The sequence below is a fragment of the Fulvia fulva genome, chromosome 3 (genome assembly GCF_020509005.1).
Source record: "Fulvia fulva chromosome 3, complete sequence".
Taxonomy (NCBI): Eukaryota; Fungi; Ascomycota; class Dothideomycetes; order Mycosphaerellales; family Mycosphaerellaceae; genus Fulvia; species Fulvia fulva.
Window position 1 is genome coordinate 6,143,925 of NC_063014.1, and position 18,199 is coordinate 6,162,123.

The 18,199-nt window shown below is 52.7% G+C and overlaps 10 protein-coding genes across 10 annotated transcripts; 4 read left to right on the forward strand and 6 right to left on the reverse strand.

Annotated features, from left to right (window-relative positions):
- Positions 1-17: 17 nt before the first annotated feature.
- CLAFUR5_08768 (Polyubiquitin) lies at positions 18-1,092 on the forward strand (the record flags this gene model as incomplete). Its single annotated transcript, XM_047907916.1, has 4 exons — positions 18-557; positions 607-811; positions 874-977; positions 1,030-1,092. The coding sequence occupies 4 exons, from the start codon at positions 18-20 to the stop codon at positions 1,090-1,092; spliced, it is 912 nt and encodes a 303-aa protein (XP_047759966.1).
- A 417-nt stretch (positions 1,093-1,509) lies between these two features.
- CLAFUR5_20265 (uncharacterized protein) lies at positions 1,510-2,454 on the forward strand (the record flags this gene model as incomplete). Its single annotated transcript, XM_059463101.1, has 1 exon — positions 1,510-2,454. One exon carries the CDS (start codon positions 1,510-1,512, stop codon positions 2,452-2,454), a length of 945 nt encoding a protein of 314 aa, XP_059318946.1.
- Positions 2,455-2,633: 179 nt separating this feature from the next.
- On the reverse strand, positions 2,634-4,313 carry CLAFUR5_08769 (Multidrug resistance protein; the record flags this gene model as incomplete). The annotated part of the gene is made up of 1 exon (XM_047907917.1): positions 2,634-4,313. The coding sequence occupies one exon, from the start codon at positions 4,311-4,313 to the stop codon at positions 2,634-2,636; it is 1,680 nt and encodes a 559-aa protein (XP_047759965.1).
- Positions 4,314-6,552: 2,239 nt separating this feature from the next.
- On the reverse strand, positions 6,553-6,954 carry CLAFUR5_08770 (uncharacterized protein; the record flags this gene model as incomplete). The annotated part of the gene is made up of 2 exons (XM_047907918.1): positions 6,553-6,745; positions 6,785-6,954. 2 exons carry the CDS (start codon positions 6,952-6,954, stop codon positions 6,553-6,555), a joined length of 363 nt encoding a protein of 120 aa, XP_047759459.1.
- Positions 6,955-8,000: 1,046 nt separating this feature from the next.
- Positions 8,001-9,083, reverse strand: CLAFUR5_08771 (Ribosomal protein S5, mitochondrial; the record flags this gene model as incomplete). Its single annotated transcript, XM_047907919.1, has 1 exon — positions 8,001-9,083. The coding sequence occupies one exon, from the start codon at positions 9,081-9,083 to the stop codon at positions 8,001-8,003; it is 1,083 nt and encodes a 360-aa protein (XP_047759460.1).
- A 335-nt stretch (positions 9,084-9,418) lies between these two features.
- On the reverse strand, positions 9,419-10,232 carry CLAFUR5_20266 (uncharacterized protein; the record flags this gene model as incomplete). The annotated part of the gene is made up of 3 exons (XM_059463102.1): positions 9,419-9,668; positions 9,714-9,780; positions 9,836-10,232. 3 exons carry the CDS (start codon positions 10,230-10,232, stop codon positions 9,419-9,421), a joined length of 714 nt encoding a protein of 237 aa, XP_059318947.1.
- A 632-nt stretch (positions 10,233-10,864) lies between these two features.
- Positions 10,865-11,597, reverse strand: CLAFUR5_08772 (uncharacterized protein; the record flags this gene model as incomplete). Its single annotated transcript, XM_047907920.1, has 3 exons — positions 10,865-10,987; positions 11,041-11,408; positions 11,492-11,597. The coding sequence occupies 3 exons, from the start codon at positions 11,595-11,597 to the stop codon at positions 10,865-10,867; spliced, it is 597 nt and encodes a 198-aa protein (XP_047759461.1).
- A 16-nt stretch (positions 11,598-11,613) lies between these two features.
- Positions 11,614-12,246, reverse strand: CLAFUR5_08773 (uncharacterized protein; the record flags this gene model as incomplete). The annotated part of the gene is made up of 2 exons (XM_047907921.1): positions 11,614-11,967; positions 12,019-12,246. The coding sequence occupies 2 exons, from the start codon at positions 12,244-12,246 to the stop codon at positions 11,614-11,616; spliced, it is 582 nt and encodes a 193-aa protein (XP_047759462.1).
- A 477-nt stretch (positions 12,247-12,723) lies between these two features.
- Positions 12,724-16,233, forward strand: CLAFUR5_08774 (ATP-dependent helicase; the record flags this gene model as incomplete). The annotated part of the gene is made up of 1 exon (XM_047907922.1): positions 12,724-16,233. One exon carries the CDS (start codon positions 12,724-12,726, stop codon positions 16,231-16,233), a length of 3,510 nt encoding a protein of 1,169 aa, XP_047759463.1.
- A 442-nt stretch (positions 16,234-16,675) lies between these two features.
- On the forward strand, positions 16,676-17,317 carry CLAFUR5_08775 (uncharacterized protein; the record flags this gene model as incomplete). Its single annotated transcript, XM_047907923.1, has 1 exon — positions 16,676-17,317. The coding sequence occupies one exon, from the start codon at positions 16,676-16,678 to the stop codon at positions 17,315-17,317; it is 642 nt and encodes a 213-aa protein (XP_047759464.1).
- Positions 17,318-18,199: the final 882 nt, after the last annotated feature.

Here is an 18,199-nt window from a genome sequence, read left to right on the forward strand (position 1 = left end):
AACAAGCTACACACAACATGTCGATCAACCTCTCCGTCACGATCTCACTGGAGACAATCGCGCTCATTCACCAGAGCGAGATTGTTTTAGAGGAGGCCAGGACAGAGTTTGAGGCAGCCCTGGCAGATGTCGCAAGCAGTGTCATTGAGGCTGTGAAGGCACTCCCTTACGATATCACCATATCTGACTCAGACTACCCTGGACCTTGTCGGAGCAGACCGCCGTCTCTTCGACACTCCGTACAACCCTCGATTCAAGACCATGATTCCAGCTACGCCGAGTCTCCACCGACCACGTTTCCCAGCACGCCTGTGATTTGTTCTGGCAGCTGGTCGTCTTTGCCAGCGTACGATCCACAAAATGGAGAGGAGGACTTTACAATCAATGTCAGCGATCTGGAAGGGCTGCAGACTACTTTCTGTGTCTCGGTCTTCGGCAGCACCACTATCTCTGAGCTTGCGGATATGGTACATGATCAGTCTGGTATACCTCCTGACCAGCAACGTCTAATTTGGAGGAACCACAGGCTGGACCAGCCAGATGCGACTTTAAGCTCAGTAAGATTTCTACGAAGCAACACTTTGGTAGTTGCTAATGCAGCGACAGTACGGCATCGCCAGTGGTGAAGACCTGTACCTGCTACGGCAACTGTTACCTAGCCCAGACATGACAGCTGCCAACGACGGCATATTCTTTCCTGAGTCCGAGTTCGATTTCCATATCCAGACTATCAGCGGAAAGCAGATACCTGTGGCTGCTAGATATAGCACAACGACTGCAGAACTGGCATCTGCAATATTCGACTACAATTGTGAGTGGTCATAGCTGCTGCTAGTACATTTAGACAGCCGCGCTGACAAAGATGATTCGAAGGCATCCCACCGAACCTGCAACGTTTAATACACAAAGGTCGTGTCATATACGATGGACACTCCCACGAGCAAGGCAACGCGTTTCCGGTCTTTACGCTCGAAGAGGTGAGCTGAACGCAGCTTACTCGCTCTTGCACTGCTGACAATATGATTCCAGGTAAACGTGGCTCATGATTCCGTGGTGCAGCTGTATTTCTGCAATACCATGAGAGATTTTTGAGTCGTATCGATGATCACACACAGATATTGAGCTCTCGAACTTAGCATCATAGATTGACTTCAGCGGCGCAAAGCGATTGTCAAATCACGTTTGGCTCACTGCTTATTCTCCGTTCGTCTCTGTGGACAGCTGTCTCATCTTGGCATACTCTGCATTCGTCTGCGCGGTAGTCGACCTGCCGAACCAGAGTTTCAATCAGGCTCAGAGCTAGTTACAATGGTAAGTCCGGGTCTGGGGCAACTAACGTCGACCAGCACATATCTCCAAGGCGTGAGGTCCAGATATATTGTTACTCCCGTCTGAACTGATGGCACAACTGTTTGCTCCAGAACAGCGGTTAGCCAGGCCCAGCCAACAGGGTTGATTATGTCTTTCAACATTACTGTGACAGTCCCGCTATCCGCAGTCGCTGCCATCATGAGTGGCAAAGCAGTGGACAAGGATCAGCTTGGCTACATGGTCGTCAATGCTGTCCACAAACTGTCCAAGGCTATGATGGACACGGGCGCACCACGAGAGGACAGTGCCATCGACATGTCGACACTACTGGGAGCTGAGGATCACCAGGCGGACGAGAGAGAAGTTCTTCGCCAATGTGGAATACAGAAGATAGCCTCCCAGCAACGAGCAATCAGAAATCCTTTCGACGGCAAGGGGTATATCGAGGTCTTCTGGGGCTTTCACGGATGCTACTCATTCAATGTCACTGAGAACACTACTGGCTCACGTATCCACGACATGGTCGCCGAAAAAACTGGAATCCCTGTCAAGCAGCAGAGACTCACGTACAAGGACAAGCTGTTCCGGGATTCAGATACGCTGAAACAGCACGGGATACGACCAATCTACTCGACTACCAATCGTCCTCGTCTGAAGCTCTCTCGCCTCGAAGGCATTTGTTTCAACGGCGCTGACATGGACATTTTCGTGCAACTGGGTGGATCTGCGACAGGGCCGGGCACAAAGAGCCAAGTACACGCCTGCCATACCACGAAAGTCACAGAGCTCGTGAAAGCACTTCTGCCCAATAAGCACGACCTCCCTCATCGCATTGTCAAGCACGGCAAGGTTGTATATGACAGCACCAATGAGCTTTGGATGACTGGGAGTGAGGGCTTGACGCTCGCTGCGATCGGGGTGCAGACTGGCGATGTGTTGCGTTTACAGCTCCTCGGAACATTGGGCGAAAGGAGTCCGTCGATGGCGTCTATTGTCTCGGTGCAATCCTCTCGGTCTAGTCGATGTTCATTGGATGATACGAAGCACTCAGCAACGACGCTCGAGCGCAGCCAGTCGGAGAGTAGGGAGACACTTCGCTCGGTGAAAAGGCCTTCGATGCTTCGGAAAGTGTTCAATGGCTGAGACCGAGAGAATGCTACCAACTTCAACTATACAACGCCGTACGTCTCGTGATTGACAAGCTCTTGCATCTGTAAGGCGTGGAGCGAAACCATATATCCGCCCAACGCAGCATTTCTTGTAGCCTGAACATGGCTCCGAAATCGCCTGTTCATTTGGCTCAGTGAGTCTTTATGGTCACTTCACGTCCGCCTCCTCGCCAGATCAGTATGCAGCGTGTGCTGCCTCATAAACAGACTGCACACAGCACCAACCGCAGCAAGCGCAAAGATAGTCCAGAAGACAGCTGTCAGGGCCTCCATGTACGATTCTCGAGCATCATCAGCCATATCCTTCGGCAGATACCGAATCTCCTTCAACGAATCTCGCACTCTTTCAACAATTCGTGCCCCATCATGATCATACTGGAAGCGACTCCACAGCTCTTGCCTGAGCTTGTTCTGGAACACGAGGGAACAAATCGTGATTCCAATCGTCGAGCCGGTGCCACGAAAGGCAAATGCTGCGGATGTGACGACTGCGTGGTATTGCTGCTCGACTGAAGCGATGAGAGCTGTGACGGTGATCGTGAGCATGCCGGCGTATGCAAAGCCGGAGAAGAAGAAGTAGATGAACGGTTGCCAGTCCGGTGTGTGCAAGCCGAATTGTGCTGTGGGCGCCATAGGGATGAGGAAGAGAGCTTGGATGATTATGTTGAGGACATAGTACTTCCCAGTGGCTCGCATGAAGATACCGACCAGGATGGATCCACAAGCCGCCCCAACGCTGGATGGTATAAGGCGGATGCCTGCACCGAAGGCAGAATGTCCCCGAACCTGGAAGTAGATGGGAGCGTAGAAGGTCAGCGCTATCTGTGCCATGGTCAGGAACCAGTTGGTCAGACATCCGGCTACCACTGTTGGGTTGCGGAAGAGGTGGACAGGAATGACAGGCTCCACGGCGATGTAGACTTCGGTGTAAACAAAGAGCCCGAGAAATACGCCACTCAGTGGCAGGGTCAGGAGGACTGTTGGATGTGTCCAGCCGACCGTGTTGCCGCCACTATTGAGGCCGACCAGGAGAAGTACAATTGCCATGACTAGGGTGGACGATCCAAGGAAGTCAATCCGCTTCCATTTGGCATCCTTTTCTTGCTTGGTATACACAACAATCTCTGGCATGTTGACGAAGCGGCCGACCAGGATGCTCGAAATCACCGTCATCGGTACGAGAGCGAGGAATGCCCAGCGCCAATTCAGAATGTCGTTCATCCAGCCTCCGAAGACACCACCAAGGCCTGCCCCAATGCCATAGCAGATGTTGTTGTAGCCCTGCCAGACTCCTCTCTTGCGAAGCGGCACCAAGTCACTGGCGATGAAGAGTGGGATAGCCGACAATGTCCCACCTCCTAAGCCAGCGATGACTCTCCCGAAGATGATCAAAGACTCATTTGTAGCGAGACCACAGATCAGGTTGCCGACGCCGAAGAAGAGGTTCGAGAACACGAGACCTGCCCGCCTTCCGTATATGTCTGTGAGCTTGCCAGATAGTGGCTGGAGTACGGAGTTGGCGATGTAGTAGGATGAGGCAAGCCAGGCGAGGAGAGTGAGGGAGTGGTAGGAAGCACTGATCGAGGCGGTGAGAGTTGCGACCATCGTGCCATCCAATGCTGCGAGGACGATGCCGAGATATGTGCTGCATAGTATTGCTGCGAGCTGTGAGGCCGATAGTTCTTCTGGTTTGACATAACCATGACTTTCGGTCCTGCTGGATTCTGCAATATCTGTCGACGTCCTACGGTCACTCGCTTTGCTCAAGAGCGGCGAGGTCTCTTTAGCTTGCGTAGTATCTTCACTCGGGAAGTCTTGCTCTTCGGTGGCCATGATCCAACTCTGCCACACGACAGCGTATCTAAACACCGCACTCAAGCAGAAACAGATGGTAATGATGCAAAGAGGAAGAGAAGTGTGACAGACCATGTAGTGACGTTCGAGATCTAGCTGAGCATGCTTCAATCTGACGTGTCGCCAGGTAGGCACATAAGGTTGTGCATGGGTTGTACAGATCAGCAGCTACACAGAGCTGGTATCGAAGAAGCTTCCCTGGACCTGCAAGCATGGAGATGCTCGGTCGAGATCGAGCTTACCTCATGCAGGCATTGCGAAGCTTGTGTGGCGTGCTTACCGAGCATGGCGCAACAGCTTCGATGCTATCTGTGGCACTTTCATGTGAGATTTGCGGCGCGTTGGCCAGACTGATCCATCTAGCAACAGCAGGATGGATGTCGACTGGCAAACTACCCGCCATACCACGAGTGCCGCCATCTCCAGTCCATACCCCAGGACCTGATGATCACCACCCATATGCAATGTCTGTTTGAGCTGTCAGATGACTTGTGAGCCCAGACTGAGCTGTGGCTCTCTCGAGTCACTTTCCAAGCTTTCACACAATTCATGGGCATTTGACTCGCCCTCCACTCGATGTGTTAGTTGATCCAGTAGCCTTTGGCCAGAAGCAGTCCCGAAGCGCTGGAATGAGTTCATACAATGTCAACGACGATTTCCTCACTCTTCCCGAACTTCCGCTTCATCTTTCCAGAGTCTAGTCCCATCCACAGTGTAATGATATGCGGGCCTCGTAATGAAGCAGGGAGCACTGTGACGGTTCGATACAGGCCGGCTTCCACGTCTACCTTACGCAGTACGATGAGTAAAGGTCTTCTGACACTGGATCGATCCTTGAACTCTCCGTTGACTAGATGTCGTCGTGAGTGGAAAATCGACACGTCCGGCTGGTCTGTACACAGTAGGTCGCCTGGCTTGATGGTATCTTGATGGAGCCTTGGTCTCTGGGAGAAGGTGAAGACGCGTGAATCCATTCGGACAACGCGGTTTCTCCGGAAAGAGTGCCAAATTTCCGAGATGGGTGACTTTTGTTGCCGACAAGGTGCTTCGCGGCGTGCTGGTGACCGCTGCTGACAAGAATGTATGTCGACCGTCGTCTTCCGTGTAAGTTTCAACTCCACCGAGCCCGAGGTCCAGGTACAGGACATCACCGTCCCGAAAAAATGTAAGGGGGACGTCGAAGTCCTCCCATTAACACCGAGAACATGTAAAGACCGTATATAGATGTAGCTATCATGGCCGTAGAAAGTTTTCCGAAGGTCTGGAACCCAGGACGGAAGTGGTTCTACATCGTGCTTCTGTTCTTCGAAAGCCATGCTGGCATTCCGGAACAGCGCCAGAGCGAATCCAGCGTCCGCCAGTCTCCGAGCAAAGTAGAGGCATACCTCTTCTATTGTCAAGCTGTAGTCCGGAATTATGTCAGGCGAGTAGGGACTGATCGACTTGAGGCGACGTGCCATACTCGTCAAGGCGTATAGCCGATCACGAGGGTCGGAGCATTCCATGAGAGAGTACTGGTCAAGGAGGCGCAACAGTATCGATTCTCCTTCCAATTGATGATGGGCACCATGACCAGCGATGAATCCCACCAGAGCCAGGACTTCCCGACCACGTTTCGACAAAGTGATGCACGATGAGAGAAGCTCTTTTTGTGCATCGGAAAGCTTTGCGGGGTTTTGGGGATAGTAGTGTAGAAGTCGAGTGATGACATGTTCACACCCTGGGAAGAGCATCATTGCGAAGCCGTCGAGTGTTTCGGAGTATCGTAAATTCCACGAGCAGAGACCCCAGCAGAATCGTAGACGCTTGGAGGAGTGCAGTTCTTGCACGACCCATCGACGACTCCAATAACGGCGACAAAAGAATTCGCCGAATACCCTGCAGTTCTCTTGAGTACGGCTGACTATGACAGGATCCGTTTCCAGCACCTTGAACTGATCGGAGACTCCAAATCGCTTTGAGCGATGTACATTTCCAATGCCGCAAATGCAGTGATAGCCACGGCCGTAGGATGAAGGCTGCGATCTGCAGCTCATTTGTTGAAGGCAAGAAAGAGTGTGCAAAATGTACTCGGGTTCAAGGCGGCAAGAGTCTTGAGTGTCTACTGCTGCGAAGAGCGAGCTTAGAACGGGAGACCTTGAAGCCGCATCGTGCTCTTGTTCGATACTCTCGCCCAGCCACGCGATGGTCAATGTGCCCTTCGAGTAAATGTCAGTCATCATCGCCACCTGCCGGCTCCGCTCCTCATGGTCGTCTTGGTTGATGCATACTGCATCGATCCACAATCTCTGAACCTCATGAGTGCTCCGTATCTGGCGAAGTCCATCGTACAAATTCGTCGTGATGGGCGCGACGTAAATTCGATCTCAAGAGTCTGCAATAGGCATGCGCAACCGTCGTCGGTCGCCCAGCTGTAAGACAATGGGTGTTAACTCGGCAGCTCTGATAACGCGGCAAGTTCTATGCTGGCTCTGATGACAGGGTCGTTGTCTTTCGACGGCTGCAGCAGCAGAATGCGGATCGCGTCGTCTGTCGGTAACGACGTGTAGTGGTACCGTGTGCCAGGATGCACAGCCTCGAGGTATGCATGCTCCGGCGGGCATGGAGACGCTCTCTCCATCACGCGGTGGCGTCGATGGCGTCGCGATTGCCTGGCTCCGTGGCCGCGTAATACTTATGTAGAGAGAAGTGTGGGAGTTAGTCAGGTACACCATAGTCTCTCTCGCTTGCGGTCGTCGAGTGGGGTATACTAGTAATAGCCTCCGTTTGCGGGAAACGTTAACTTCGCCCAGTATGTGAGCAAGTATACAGTGCGGCTACACACAACTGCTGACCGTCGGGGGCTTGTATAAGACATCCGTACTCACCCCAAGGCAACCAGGCAACCAGGCCGCACGCACGCACGCGCGCAGCATCCCGCCTTCCCGCCCCTTCGTCCTCACCGCCACCCCAAAGTAGCAACCAGGCAACACACCATCAAACCATCATATACAACCAAAATACTATTATCCATCAGGGAAGTAGCTCAACCATACGATCATTTATGATTTCCTAGATGGCTTCGGCCTAGGATTTCATCATAGCCGGGCAGCTGCGGTCAATCAGCGCATGAGGCTGGTTTCTTCGGAGACGCAGTTCTCGCCTTCCCTTTTGCTTCTTTGTTTTTGTTTGCTTGAGGTTCGCGTTTCGAGGGGTTGGGTTGTCGTATGATGAGTGGTCGTTGGTTCTTTTGCTCGTGCCTCCATTTTTGGACCAAATTCATGCTCAATTCCAGCTCTAGCTTCTTTTCTTTTTCAATCCGTCTGAGCTCGATCGAGAGTCTGTTCCAAGATGTAAACTGCGTGATATTACTATTCCGCTTCTGAGAAGGGCCAGGAGGTAGAGTTTTGTACATTCGTGAAAGTGTCTAAGTAGCAAGGCTTTGCTCTGTACAGCTCGTTAAAGCCTCGTCCTCTGCCAATGCGCTCTCCCCATCTCCTTTCATCCTCATCCCCGCCACGACTCGACATACCGACCGGACGCTGCTCAATCTATCCTCCACGAGCTCGGGACCGTGCCACGGCTCTCTCGTGCGCTCTCCGTGTGCCTTCCTCCCATTATCCAGAGCTCTTCACATGACTCCCACCATGGTATACTGTCTTCTGTCACAGACACAGCTGTACTTCCTTAAGCATGTCCCAAGGTGACTCTGATACCAAACTGTCCAACACGCCTCTTTCCTCCAGCGAAAGCATACTGCACATGCGCCTTCCTGAATCCACGGAGCATCACACTCGGCCCCTTGCTATTACCTCCACGTCTCGCCATCTTTCTCGCACTTCTGTTGGCTGTGAGACGCTTTGTCAGACGACCTGCGGCTTCCACTTCAACGCTGCTGACTTGACTCAGCAGTAGCTTATTTTGTATCGTTCCATTCGTCGTCTTTCCCATATTGCCGATCGTGAAGTCGGCGAACGAGAACTTCGTCGGCTGCTGTTGCGCTTTCGCCTGCCGAATCCTCGAAATCGTTTGCGCGTTGGGCAATGGTGCCTTCCATGTCGCATCACGAATGACTCGTCGCGGGGTGTTGCGACGATCGCGAAGACGCTGAGCGACGACTCTAGCGAGAATGTCGGCGTCGAGATGTTGCTTCGACAACCTGATAAGTCGCAGATCTACTGGCTTGCCGTATATCCTCGCGATCAATGACTGCAATCCAGCTTTTGATTCCTCATTGAGCAGAATATCAGAGGCATCCGCTCTCTTGTCTGGCTTTCCCCTCTCGCCCGCAAAGAAGGCCGCCCTCTTTGCTGCCAAATCTTCCTTCATAGCCGCCTTGCCATCGAAGATGAAGGCTGTGAGCTCTATTCTGTCGCCAAAGTCCTTGATCCTCGGCTTCGACACGTAGACCTTCTCGGCACTCTTTCTTCGCGCTGCCAGTGCTGTTCGTATCGCTCTTACGTCTTTGCCTTCGTTGTTGACTTCCTTCATTGTGACATATCCCTCGATCAGTTTCTCGACATTCGTGGCGGCTATGGGGAGGTTCTTGATGTTCTGCTTGTTCCAGCTATATGCTGACGTCTGCCACTCCATACCGCCGGTTACGGACTGAGCCTGTCGTACGATCGGTATCGAGTTCTGCCATGGTGCTGTTGCTGGCCTTGCAATGGCGAGGGTTGAGGCGAATCGTCGTGATGGAAGCCGGTTTTGCAGGTGTTTCGAGTGGAAGGCGAAGCTGCCTCGCGGTATTAGCAGCGTGCGCGGCGGCATGTTGGTAGGATGGCGATGTATGTAGTCGTGATGGTAGTGCCGCCATGTCGAGGTCCGAGGCGGTCCCGATGGTGATTGCGCCGCGGGAGTGCCAAGGATCGATCTCTTTGATCTCCGCCCGCCGGCACTCCTCCCTCTTCGCTACAACCACCAAACGACCAACAGACACACGAGGGGCAGCCTGCTGTTACAAGAACTCGAAATACTGCAAACTCCGGTGTGAGAACTTTCACAGGGTAAAAACGATGCCACGAGCACACTCCTGAAGGACGCACCGAGAGACTATACCACCATCGCGTTTGCCGGGAGATATTCCCCTATGTGCTGTCTACCGATTATGGCTTGAACACCCCCAGCTGGCCAAACCGCCCATGGTCCCACGCAACCTGAAAGGCCTCCTCCCAATCCTCCAGCCTATGCTCGGCCACCACCTCGATCAGATCGCGGACGTTCAAGACCCCACTGGTGAACAGGCTCAAGAATGCCATACGCTCCTCTCGCGAGTACATCCACTTGCCCTTGAGAGTCATATCGTATCTCATGATGAATCGATGTGGAATCGAAATATCATCCTGAAGTCCGCCGCTGCCTATTGTCAGCTTATCATCTCTACATTCGCAATCCACTTACATCAAGGCCACCCTCCCATTCCTCTTCCAACTCTGGATACCAGCCGAAATGTGTGTGGAATTGATCGCTTCCGGGGGGTCGAGGAACACTTGAACACATTCTCCAACGGCACCTTGGCATACTCCGCAAACGTCCCATCCCTCCACCCCCCTCCATCATCTTCTTAGAGCTCTCCGTTCCGCCCTGAGCCAGACCGATCAGAATTGCGTCGTCATAGTCGTCACGGCTGTGGATCATGCAGTCGAAGTAGACGAGCTCGCCCGGCTGGAGGAAGGTTGCGTCTGAGCCAACGGCGGCGACACGCGCTATGGCGGATGTGCCGGGGACAATCGGGGCCGAGTAAGGATACTGACGCTTGCCGTTGTAGACGTCGCGCATGTAGGATATGGTGGGACTGCAGAGGATCTTGAGGACTGCGGAGCCTGAGGTCGCTTGGGGAGTTGGGAGGTCTTTGACGAGGAGTGGTTCGCCATAGACTTCTTGGAGGAGGGCGCGGTGGGTTGGTGGGAGTGAGGTCATTGTGACTGATCTTGTTTTTGATGTTCTCCTTCTTGGGAGACTCGTAAGTGGATCGTTATCTGCACTTCTTGATGGCTTTTACGTTGCAGAATAGAGCTCGAGATCTAGCGGACTTGGCGTGATTGCAATGGTACTGATGCAAGAACAGCAAAGACTTGTCCGGGAGCATTATACCAGAAGCTTTTATCTCTGAAGCCATACCATAATGCCTTCCCATGAACGCAGCCCTGAAGCATTCAGGATTCTCGCGACATTGATTGAGGCGCGACTTGAGGGGTGCTGACCAAGTTCTGGCCCCTAGATCTGCATAGCCAGGAAGATGCATGTGGAATTATGGTGTAACGTGATGCTTCGTGCTTCGCGACTGGTATCATACCGATGCTTTGTCAGTATGTTATGGCTCTGGGGTTTATTCATCATCTGTAGCCACGAGTATGAAAGTTGACGAGTTGCTGTGATGAGAATTTAGAAAGTCTGGGCAATGCCATATATGGAATCATGACAGCCTCTTCGTCAACTTGGCGAATCGAGTACCTCCTCTGTGAGCGTAATATGCTGTTGGGATGAAGGCTATGAAGCCGGTAGCCATAGACTCCATCAACGTACTCCCATCTCCAAGCCAGGAATCCCTCTCAAATCTCCACTACATCGATGCGCGAGAAGGCATCCTCAATGCCGCGCTTCACCTCCAGCATACCCCAAACGACCACGACCAAGACGAGCATAGCCAAAGCCGCATTCAACTGGCCCGCGAGCTACAAAACGTCAGAAGGCTTACCCGCGCGCCGGATCACATTCACAGACTCACAGCTGAGGACGGCGGTGTCTCCGCACCGAAGATGGGTCCATTGATGACGATGCTATGGTCGGCGCTTGCGTAGATGGAGCCGTCTGCGAGGTTGAACATGCTCAGGACTTGGGAGTTGTGGCCTGCGAGGAGACCTTGGGCGTGGTTCTTCACGTGCAGCTGGGGGGTGGTTGGGGCGGCGGTGTTGGTGGGCTTGGAGAGCATGTCGTCGAGGTTGGTGCTTGGGAAGGTGCTGTCGGTGGTGAGGAGGGTGGTCGTCATGGCTGGAGGGATGCGTGCTGCAGGGGTGGTGTGTCTTGGCGAGGGTGTGGTGTGTCGCGCGGTGGTGGTGTTGATGATGTGGTGAGAGGTGTGTTTGAAATGATGGTCTGTAGAAGAGAGTTGTAAGTATGTGCGTCCATGGAGGGCGATGAACGGACCCTCTGGCACGTGGGAGTGAGTGAACGAGTACCCGCGATGATGTCAAAATTCGCTACAAGCTCTACACGGGCCGCGATCGACTTACACCGGACGCCCATAGATGCTAATGAGAATGCTGCGCGATCATTGGAAAGCATATTACAGTCACATGGCTCAAGCAAGATCAGTGAAACCCTTCTCCTTGCCCCACTCCTCCACCTCAGCAGCCCTCTCCTTGGCCAGTCTTTCTTCCTCGTCTTGAATGATAGCCATCACTCTATCATGCGGCGTCTCTCCTTGTGCTCCAGTATGTCCACTGACAGCATGACTCCAGGTGGTGGCTCGCTTCGGCTCCTTCTTCTTCGGTGGCGGAGGAGGTTCAACGCCGCCGAGCATGGGAAAGGGGTTCTCGTTGGAGTAGCCGAAGACCATCGGTCTGTAGCCTTGCTCGGAAAGTGAGTCGAACATGTCCTTGACGGCCATGGCCTTGTGGAGAGGATAGTCTTTTTGGCCTTGGTTACCGACGTCCTGCGCATTATTAGTCAGCATGGCGCCTACCACTTGAGAACAAGCTCTTACTGTGTAGAAGATGATGCGCAGGTATCCCGGCATCAAGTCCGTTGGATACCATAACGCCGGTCGTCCTAGTCGTGAAAGTCCATCGAGCCAGTATTTCTGCCAGTAGGGTAGCTTGTCCTGGAAGCCACCGTAGGCTCTGTTGTCGTAGAAGATTTGTATTGTGCCTGGGTCGTAAGCGCCGGACTTCGAGGGCTCGAATGAAGCCAGATCATTGAGTTTGTGCGCCATGATGATTGCCAGGAAGGGTTGGTTGCAAGGCTTTCCGGTCTTGATAACTGCCTCGAAGACTTGCGGGATTTGACGGACTTTGGCCAAGAGTGAAAGATTCTTGCTATCTTGTCATCATGCCAGTCCGGATCGCAATGCTCTGTATTCGGAGGTGTAACACAGGGTCGGAGAGAGCCAGAGTCTTTATTGCTATACTGTATTGACGTTGTTGTTCTGGACAGGGAAGTCAAAGTCAAGACGACGTTGTTCTGTGCCGAGACCCTGGTCAAGCTAAAGTGCCGGCACGTGGCGCCGCGAGGAAGTGGCGCACGCGTCGAAGCGCGATCCTTGTTCGTTAATGTCGTCACCAGATCTCTTTCAACATTCACTTACCACTTCCAGTCCCTTACATTGTGCTGTGCACAGCCATTGCATGAACGCGCAGCAGAATGTCGCTTCCTTGCTACAACTCACAATAACACCTCTGCGACCTAGATCATGGTCAAGCTGCAGGCGGCGACCGACCGGCCTCCTGAGATTGTTCGCAAGCCGAAACGAAAGCGACAGACACCAGCGCCACAGACCGACGACACGAATGACGAGTCTACGACAGACAACGCAGTGACGACAGTACCCACCAAAACGCACGATGGCGGCAAGAAGCCTCGCCGGTCGAAGAAGAATGCCGATGCGCCCACACTAGAGCGAAATAACTCGTCCACCGTGGTCGAGTCATCGATACCATGGCCAGCCGAGTTCACCCAACTGGCGCAAGTACATCGAGCCTTGAATCTTGTCTATACATTCTGCTGCACGCGCAAGCACTTTGCGACTACGATAGAGAACCTGCGCAGTACAGTCGAGGCGAATTTGAAGAGGGAGCTCAAGAACGAGGATGTGGCCAAGATCAAGCTACTCATACCGCTCGCCGTCGACTTTCTATACGTCGATCAGACCCTTCTCGAGATACAGCTCATGGGCGAGGAGGATCTGCGCGGCAAGAAGGCTGCTGGTGACATGTTCATGGACAGCCCTGCAGAAGTGCGAAACGTCAAAGAAGGCCTGGGCAAGGAAGAGCATCAGGATGTGCTGTTCTTCGAGTTCGTCGATGGCGAATTGAGACGACAGGTGGCAGATCCTTTGACGGGCGAGCCGATCAATGCATATCAGAAGATCAGGAAGGAGGATCTGAAGATGCCAGTGTTCAGTCAAAAGACATTGATGAAGTTGATCGATAAAAGGAATGTGAAGTTCACATCTGCAATCAATGGCTGGCTCAACGAGTGTGCCGAGAAGAGTGCTGATCCCGTGCAGCGATTGGAGGAAGAGCATAAGCAATACATACCCCAGCCTCCGCAGAGCAGGCAGAACACACCCCCTGAGCTCTCGAAAAGCACCCTGCCGGCCAGCATACCTGAAGAACGAAAGCACATACCAGAAATCATTGAAGAGCTGAAAGGGTTAGAGTGGTACACAGGTCAGATCGTGCCAGACGGCCACCGAGTCTTCGACCCGCAACAGCCTGTGTATGGCGAGCTCAACTTTTCTCTTAGCCAAGATCTGGTCGACGCCATGTATAACACGAAGAGTATAACGAGTCTTTACAGCCATCAAGCAGAAGCCATCAATGCCCTGCAAGAAGGACAAAACGTCATCGTATCTACCTCGACAAGTTCCGGAAAGTCGCTGATCTACCAACTGCCAGTGCTGCATACACTCGAGACTGAGCCACAGATCCGGGCGATGTACATTTTCCCGACCAAAGCTTTAGCGCAAGATCAACGGCGTAGCTTGAAAGCGATGCTTTCGTATATGCCTGAGCTATCAGATGTTGTTTGCGAGACCTTTGATGGCGACACCTCGTTCCCTGACCGCAACTACATACGGGATGAAGCGCGGATTATCTTCACCAACCCAGACATGCTCCATCTCACGATTCTGCCACAGGAAGAGGCTTGGCGAACTTTCTTGAAGAACCTTCGATACGTGGTCATGGACGAGCTTCACGTATACAACGGACTGTTCGGCGCACACGTAGCGCTTATCATGCGAAGGCTGCGGAGAATATGCGCGGCGGTGGGAAACCGCAATGTGAAATTCATCTCCTGTTCAGCAACAGTGGCCAATCCGGAAGAGCACATGCGGACCATATTTGGCATTGAAGACGTCAAGCTTATTGACTTCGATGGGTCACCTTGTGGACGAAAGGAGTTCCTTTGCTGGAACACACCCTACAAAGACCCCGCCGATCCTACCAGCGGTAGAGGAGACTCATTCATAGAGACGGCGAGATTGTTCTGCCAGTTGATTTTACGTGGTGTGAGAGTCATCTGTTTCTGCAGAATCAGGAAGTTCTGCGAAATCCTGACCACCGCTATTAAGAATGAGCTCAATGCACTTGGAAGAGCAGAGGTAATGAACAGAGTCATGGCCTATCGAGGTGGCTACACTCCTCAAGATCGAAGACGAATCGAAAAGGAGATGTTCGAAGGCAAGCTGGTTGGCATCATTGGTACAAGCGCGCTCGAGCTTGGTGTTGACATTGGCAGCTTGGACTGTGTCATCTCCCATGGCTTTCCCTACACTATCGCGAATTTACGGCAGCAATCTGGTCGAGCAGGTCGACGGAACAAGGACAGCTTGTCAGTCTTGGTCGGAAACAGCTTTCCCACAGATCAGTACTTCATGGCCAATCCAGACGAGATTTTCACCAGACCGAATTGTGAGCTGCAGGTCGATTTGACGAATGTTCTTGTGCTGGAAGGCCATATCCAATGCGCCGCGTATGAGATGCCCATCAGCGCCGACGAAGACGACAAATGGTTTAGCAAGCAGCTTCCAGAAATCTGCTCTGAACGCCTGCGCAAAGATGATCTGGGCTTCTACCACCCGGCGGACCGTTTCCTCCCTTACCCTTCCCGGACTGTAGCTATACGTGACACGGAAGACGACCATTTTGCCATAGTCGATATGACGAACGGCCGCAATGTCGTTCTCGAAGAGCTCGAGACCAGCCGCGCCTTCTTCACAATCTACGAAGGCGGAATCCATATCCACCAAGGCAATAAATATCTCGTCAAACACGTCGACACAGAACGCATGATCGCCAAAGTCGAATTCGTCAAAGTCGACTGGATCACCCAGCAAAGAGACTACACTGACATCGACCCGGTCGAAACAGAAGCTGTTCGACGCATTCCCGACTCAATGTCGAGAGCTTTCTTCGGCACCATCAAGATCCACCAAAATGTCTTTGGCTTCTTTAAGCTCGACAAGAAGAACCGCATCCTCGACGCAGTTCAAGTCGATAATCCACCAATTATCATCTTCAGCAAAGGCATGTGGCTTGATGTTCCCAAACAAGCCGTTGAGATCCTCAACTCGCGACGTCTCAATGTGGCGGCGGGGATTCATGCGGCGGAACATGCGCTGCTTAGTCTCATGCCGAATTTTGTGATTTCTATGCCGGGGGATGTGAAGACGGAGTGTAAAGTTGCGGTGAAAGAGTTTGCGAAGAAAGAATCGAAGCGCAAGAGGCCGGCACGTCTAACATTCTACGACGACAAAGGAGGTCAGCACGGATCCGGTATTGCGGCCAAAGCATTCGAATTCATTGATCTGCTCCTTCATCAAGCCCACGACCGGGTCGAGGCTTGCCATTGTCTGGAGGGATGTCTGGAGTGCTGCTGCTCAGAACGATGTAAGGAGGCGAATCAGGTCATGAGTAAGGCTGGGTGCGAGGTGATTCTGAAGAGTCTGCTGAACAAGGAGATTGATGTTGACAATCTGCCATGGGGACCCGAAGACGAAAGAGTGCCTGCTGGGATTGAGACTGTTATGCTGGCTGAAGAGATCAGGCCGCGAGCTGGGCGGCATGTTGAAGTTATTGAAGTGAAGAGGGAGGGTGGTGGGATAAGGAGGGTTGTGGTGGGGGAGGAGGGTGATGTTATTGAGGAGACGAATGATGATGAGGTGGTTGTTATTAAGGATGAGCCTGAGGATGAGTGATGGAAGATATGATGTGACAGTATCGCGAATGTACAAACAGAAGTGCATGATGAGGTTGACAACTCAGGTCTCAAAGGGCAGCCCCAGGTTGCATCAGGATGTGGATGCTCACTGGTCTGGCTGCCTGCAGCATCACACGTTCGATGACTGCTGTGCCACTTCGTAAGTGTACAGCAGTTCCCGTGGTTCGGCTTCGCGCAAAACAATCCCTCATAGGCGCTAAGAGCCTTAGAGTTGCTGCTAATGTATGCAGATCTATACGACGCCCACTCGAGAGAACTGCGCAGCAATGTGAGTCAGGAGAGTGGTGAGACTTGCCAGCCATATATACTAATACTGCAAAACCCAGTTTCTTGGCTTGCACCTTCATCGCTATATAGCAATACTGCATATCTCAGGCTCCTGGCTTACGAATTCATCGCTGCAACTCTTGCTGACTACTATGTCTACGTCTCAACTACAACTCCCAGACGCGCCCTCGCGCGAAGAGACAAAAGCAGATCCCCGGAAGACGCTCGACTGGATCTCAACTTGTTTGGCACAAATATATTCCGTCCCGACCCCAGCGACAGCGGACTCAAAAGCATCCTACTCAACTCTTTACACAACAGTATGGAACTACTGCACCACCACTCGAGACGAGCGCAGGAGCGGCGATGTCAGCGTCGTGAGTAGCAAGGACCTATATGCAAATCTGGAGCGAGCGATCCAAGCGTACTGCCAGGCAGCCCTTGAAGATGTCATCACCAGGGACAAGGACAGTATCCTCGAAGCGTACACACAGCAGTGGGCAATTTTCACGCGTTTGAGAAGCCAAGTGTCGCATTTGCTCCGTCCGTTGGAGGATCGCTGGATCGAACGAGAGAGAGTGGATGGGCGAGGAGACGTCTTGGGGATTTCGGAGCTTCATACGGAGCTGTGGAGGAGGGAAGTGTTCAAGGCGTCTACGGAGGCTGTTATTTCGGATGCTCTGGTGGTAATGGAGCGGGAAGATGAGGGGAGTGAGGTTTTGAGAGAGACGTTGGCTGAATCGAGGAGTGTTGGTTTGGTGATGTCTGGTGGCAGGTTGGTGGGCTTGAGTTGAGGAGGATTGGCGGGACGGGAATAGAGCGGGTAAAGAGGCGGGCTCTTGTCTATGTCTGGGGTTGGTAGATAGTTCACCATGCCTGCCGTAGCGCAATGCTGCCTTTGAAAGAGTCAACGACGATGATGATCCCGGAGGTAATTTGCTGCCTAATATGTTGCCACAGCCGTGCGTGTCAAAGGGCATATCTGGGTGAGATACATTGCAAAAAGTAGAACAACCGATCGAACACTTTCTGAGCACAAGGACTCTCGTTACCTTGTGCTCTTGAGCCAATGCACCCGAGCACTGAGCCCTGGTGAGTGCCAAAAGAATCGAGAGCTTGTGAACGCCAAGAAGTCAGGACTCATCTCTTGCCGGTGGAGCTTCGCATCCACCTCATCGAGCGAGATAGAGGAGCTCTTACGGGAATTAATATGAGAAGATGCTCTTCAACATTTTCGAGCTGTATGACCGCGGAAGTTCTACTCGCCAAAGGCAAGAGGATGTCAGATTTCTGAGTTGGGTGCGGAGAGAGGGGGGATCTAAAGCTTCCAAGCCGGTCACAGCATCTGGAAGAGTTCGTTTATCTCAGTCAGGATATTAGACGCTGCAGTCACAAGACCGGCGCCACTCAGCTGCGGCTCCTTTCGTGGATCTTGACTGCTTCATCTTCAAGATTGTACCGATGAGGGTGTACACGGTGGGTGTGTGAAGAGGTGTGTGGAGTATATAGAGAGAAAGAGGAGGAGATGAAAGCCCGCGGCGCTGGAAGTGGAGGTCACGAGGGACGGCGAGGTTGAGAGGGGGTTGATGGTGAGGTTGGTGAGGTTGGTGAAATTGGTGGAGTGGATGCAGCATGTTGGGGAGTAGAGGGCGAGGGCTGAGAGGGGCCGGGGCTTT